Source organism: Equus quagga, unplaced genomic scaffold (assembly GCF_021613505.1).
Source record: "Equus quagga isolate Etosha38 unplaced genomic scaffold, UCLA_HA_Equagga_1.0 203255_RagTag, whole genome shotgun sequence".
Classification (NCBI taxonomy): domain Eukaryota; kingdom Metazoa; phylum Chordata; class Mammalia; order Perissodactyla; family Equidae; genus Equus; species Equus quagga.
Window position 1 is genome coordinate 1 of NW_025798641.1, and position 5434 is coordinate 5434.

The 5434-nt window shown below is 43.4% G+C and overlaps 1 protein-coding gene across 1 annotated transcript; it reads right to left on the bottom strand.

Moving 5' to 3' along the window:
- Positions 1 to 623: 623 nt before the first annotated feature.
- On the bottom strand, positions 624 to 5430 carry LOC124233528 (nuclear RNA export factor 1-like; the record flags this gene model as incomplete). Its single annotated transcript, XM_046650674.1, has 4 exons — positions 624 to 685; positions 928 to 988; positions 4653 to 4835; positions 5381 to 5430. Coding segments are annotated over 4 exons (356 nt in total), but the record flags the coding sequence as incomplete, so codon positions are not given.
- Positions 5431 to 5434: the final 4 nt, after the last annotated feature.

The window sequence follows — 5434 nt, forward strand, 5'->3', positions numbered from 1 at the left end:
ATCCCTCCCACAGGCCACCTTGAGGAAGGGGGAGGGGGCGGTACAGTGCCTGGATGAGAAGACAAATGGAAGCATGGTGAGAGGTGTGAAAAGGCCCATTTCCCATTCCCCTGTGTGCAAACCATAAAATTGTTCGTGGTGTGGTCTTCGAAAACATTCAAATGATGGGGAATAAGAAGTCAAATATGTGAGTCCTCAGCTTCCTTCCTTCCACAGCCCTCACCAGGCAGAAGGCATCCTCTGTGAAGCCCCTTTGTGCCAGGTCACATGCTTGTTTCTGCGGGCCTTCAGGCAGAGCAACTGACTGATTCACACTGCCTGCAAAGGCCAATCTCTGGAAGCAGCATGTGTCCCTTCTCACAGGATTTACTGACAAACTACCTATGGACTCAAGCCTGATGTGTCTGCTGGGGACTGCCAGGGTGAATGGGGGGCAGGAGGAGAGGGCAGGGCCTTTCAGTCCTGGACCCATTGGCTCACGGTTGGGGCAGGGCAAGAGCGATCCAGGACACACAGCATACAACGTGCAACGTCGCTCTTTATTATGAAAATAAACAGCAATCGTGAGTGGGGAAAATACAGAGAACAACTGATCCTTCGGGTCGTTATGTTACCTGGCCTACAAGTTAACTTTGCCCTGTCGGTCAGCCAGGCCTCCCACCCCAGGCATGGGCATGGCCGTAGGCTGCAGAAAAGAGAAACAAAGATGACGTGGATGAAGGCAAAGACGAGATCCAAGGGCTCCTTTCAGGGGATTTGTTTGAAGGCCTCCTCTGGGATCTTGCCCCCTGTCTGGAGGGAAGGAGTCAGGATGTCAGAAGGGCCAGCTCCCTGAGTTTCATTCCCAGGCCACTGGGCTCCACCATCCTGGCCTTCCTGAAGGCCCAGAAACATCCAGCTTTAACCCACTTGATTCCCAGACCTCACCTTGAGCGTAGTGAAGGCTTGACCAGCTCTGGTGTAGTTCCACTCATTGTCCTGAAGGCACCTGGAATGGGAGAAGAACAGGTGATCTCCATTAGTATCGCAGTACAGACACGCTGACCACGCAGTGCCACCGCTAAATCTATGCCACGTTTTTGCTGGGACGCATGTACCAGAACGAGCACTATGAGTAATGATGAAGAAAGACCCAGGGAAAACCCAAATGTCTATCACTAGCATTCAAAACTGAAAAACAGAGCTGTGCAAAAGAACGAGGGAGCTTAATATATATTGATAAAGATGTTCAAGAAAAATAACAAATGAAAATTTTAGAAATACAAGTTTCCAATCATTTTTTATTGAGATATAATGCACATACCATTTTAAAGTGTACAATTCCGTGCCTTTTAGTATATTCACAAGATTGTGCAACCATCACTACCTTCTAATTCCAAAGTAATTTTATCATCTCAAAAAGAAACTCCTTAACCATTAGAGATCACTCACTATTCCTCCCCTTACCACAGACCCCGGTAACCACTCGTCTGCTTTTGGGCTCTGTGGATTTGCCTGTCTTGGACATTTCATATAAATGGAATCGTACAATACGCAACGTTTTGTGACTGGCTCCTTTCACTTAGCATGGTTTCAAGGCTCATTGATGTCATGGCATATATCAGAACTGTGTTCTTTTTTATGACTGAATAATACTCTACTATATGGATGTAACAGATTTATTTATCCATTCACCAGCTGAAGGACTTTCGGGCTGTTTCCACTTTGTGGCTGTTATGAATAATGCTACTGTGAACATTCTTGTACAAGTTTTAGAGTGAACGTATGAACTCATTTCTCCTGGTAGATACTTAGGAGTGGGACTACTGGGTCACATGGGAACTCCATGTTTAACCTTTTGAGGAACTGCCAAAATGTTTTCCCCAACTACTGCACCATTTTACATTCCCACCAGTAATACACGAGAATTCCAATTTCTCCACATCCTCACCAACACTTGTTATCATTCGTTTTATTGATGAAAGCCATCCTAGTGAGTGTGAAGTGGTAATTCATTCTGGTTTGGGTTTTTTTTTCGAATTTATTTTATTTATTTACTTTTTTAATTGCGGTAACACTGGTTTATAGCACCATATATGTTTCAGGTGTACATTGTTATGTATTTTGACTTCTGTGTAGGTTCCATCATGTTCACCACCCAAAGACTACGATTCACCACCACACACATGTGCCTAGTCACCCTTTCGCCCTCCCTCCCCCACCCCAGGTAACCACCAATCCAATCTCTGTTTCTATGTGTGTGTTTGTCGTTTTTATCTTCTACTTATGAGTGAGATCATAAGGTATTTGCCTTTCTCCCTCTGATTTATTTCACGTAGCATAATACCCTCAAGGTCCATCCATGTTGTCACAAATGGCCGGATTTCATCATTTCTTATAGCTGAGTAGTACTCCATTGCCTATCTAGACCACACCTTCTTTATCCATTCATCCCTTGATGGGCACCTAGGTTGCTTCCAAGTCTTGGCCATTGTGAATAATGCTGCGAAGAACACAGGGTGCACGTGTCTTTACGCATTCATGTTTTCATGTTCTTTGGGTAAATCCCCAGCAGTGGAATAGCTGGATCTTATGGTAGATCTATTCTTAAGTTTTTGAGGATACTCCATAGTGTTTTCCATAGTGGCTGCACCAGTTTGCACTCCACCGGCAGTGTATGAGAGTTCCCTTCTCTCCACATCCTCCCCAACACTTATTGTTTCCTATCTTATTAATTATAGCCATTCTGACGGGAGTGAGGTGGTATCTCATTGTAGTTTTGATTTGCATTTCCCTGATAGTGATGTTGAACATCTTTTCATGTTCCTGTTGGCCATCTTTATATCTTGTTTGGAGAAATGTCTGTTCAGCTCTTTTGCTCACCATTTAATTGAGTTGTTGGATCTTCTCGTGTTGAGAAGTATGAGTTCTCTGTATATTCTGGATATTAACCCCTTATCAGGTATATGGTTGCCAATGTCTTCTCCCAATTGTTACGGTGTGTTTTCATCTTGTTGATGGTTTCCTTTGCTGTGTAGAAGCTCCTTAGTTTGATGTAGTCCCATTTGTTTATTTTTTCTTTTGTTTCCCTTGCCCAGTCAGACACGGTACTTGAAAATGTGCTGCTAACACTGATGTCAAAGAGCGTACCGCCTATGTTCTCTTGTAGAATTTTCATGGTTTCAGGTCTTACCATACTGTTTTAGTTACCATGGCTTTGTAGTATATTTTGAAATCAGGGAGTGTGATACTTCCACCTTTGTTCTTTTTTCTCAGGATTGCTTTGGCTCTTCGGGGTCTTTGCTGTTTCATATAAATTTTAGGATTCTTCATTGTGGTATTAATTTGCATTTCCTTAATGACTAATGACGTTAAGAAGCTTTTCATGCGCTCACTGACCATTCATATATCTTTTTGGAGAAATGTCTATCCAGATATTCTCCATTTTTAAAATTTGGTGGTTTGTCTTTTTATTGTTGAGCTGTAAGGGTTCTTCATATATTCTTGTCAGATACGTGATTTGCAAATATTTCCTCCCATTCTGTTGGTGGGATTTTCTTTTTTGATAGTGTCCATTGATGCGCAAAGGCTTTTAATTTTGATGAAGTCCAATTTATCTATTTTTTCTTTGGTTGCTTGTACTTTTGGTGTCATATATAAGAAATGCTTGCCTAACTCATGAAGACTTACACCTATGTTTTCTTCCATTCTTCCAAGTTTTTACAGTTTTAGTTCTTACTTTTAGACCTTTGATCCATTTTCTGTATGTGTTTGCATAGGGTGTGAGTCAAGGGTCAAAATTTGTTGTTTTGCGTGCAGATTTCCAGTTGTCCCACCACCATTTGTGGAAGAGGCGACTTTTTCTCCATCGGAAGTTTTCGGCAGTCTGGTTGATAATCAATTGACCATAAACGTGAGGGTTTATTTGTAGACTCTCAATTCCATTCCACTGATTCGTACCACTCAGTCTTGACTACTGTAACTTTGTAGCAAGTTTTGAAATCAGGAAGTGTGAGTCCCCTAACTTTGTGCTTCTCTCTCAAGACTGTTCTGGTGCACTTTCATGTGACATTTAGGATAGGCTTGTCGATTTTTGCATGGAAGGATTTTGATAGGCATTGCATTGAATCTGTAGATTGCTCTGGGTATTACTGCCGTCTTAACAATATCAAGTCTTCCAACCCATGAAAACGGGGTGTCTTTCTGTGTATTTATGGCTTATTTAATATATTCCAACAATGTTTTAGAGATTTCAGAGTATAAGATATGTGCTTCTTTTGCTACATTTGTTTCTAAGTATTTTGCTATTTTGATGCTATTGTAAATGGGCTTCTTTTTTAATTTCATTTTTGCATTGTTCTTTGCAAGTACATAGAAATACAAATGAGTTCTGTATATTGCTCTTGTATCCTGCAACCTTGCTGAACTTGTTTATCAGTAGTCTTTTGGTGGATTCTTTCAGATTTTCTATGTACAATATAATGTCGTTAAGCATTACACTAATTTTAAAATCCTTTACATATATAGTGGGATTATACCATTTTCATGGACCCAATTTGTTTTGGGAAGGAAAATATCCAAAAAGTTATTTTTCCAAATCGCCGGCAAGTTTTCCTGATTCACCCCCCGGCTGTCCCAACTCGCCCCTATTCCCATGCACACCCAGCACTCACTTCTGAGACCACTCGAAGTTCATCCCAGACTGGGTGGAGAAAGCCTGCACCATTTCCTGCTGCTCCTGGGAGACGGTGGGCACGGAGCTGGAGGTGGGTGTGGGAACTGGCATGAAGAACGCTCTCTGAGTCTCGTCGGGGGTGGCGTCCCTCACAAACAGCTGGTCATTCACGATGCACAGACTGGAGGAAAAATGGGCCCCCGGACAACTGATGAATGGACAACCCCACAACCCCGGAAATGTGCCTGCTCCCACGGCCACTCAGCAACCAGATTCCTTCCAGAGCCCTATACTGTGCCTGCCCTCTAGATTCCTTGGCTCGTACCTCCACCCTTCTCACAGAGCTCACCTTTGGAGAGACTGTCTACCAGCTTCACTACATTTGTACTTTACCTGCAACCCAGGGACAATTTTGCACTTGCATTTACCCTGTACAACAGCCCAAGGGGCGGACAGTCTAATCTCCATGTTCAGAGGGAGACACTGAGTCACAAGGAAGTCATGTGACTTAACCAAGGTCACACAGCTAGTGAGTGTTGGGGCCATGAAGAGAACCCAGTGTTCCGACTCCAGACCCCATGCTCTTACCCACTAGGCTAGGCTGCTCCTCGGATCTAACTGGTGGCTTTCCACAATACTGAGAAAACCCCGAGGTCAACACCACCACATTCCCACCCACTGAGCCCAGGCTGGGCTGGGTGTTCCCACTCACAACACAGTACTCACCTGGAACTGCTGGCAGGGACAATGATGAAGGTCCGTGTGAAGGCACGAACAGAA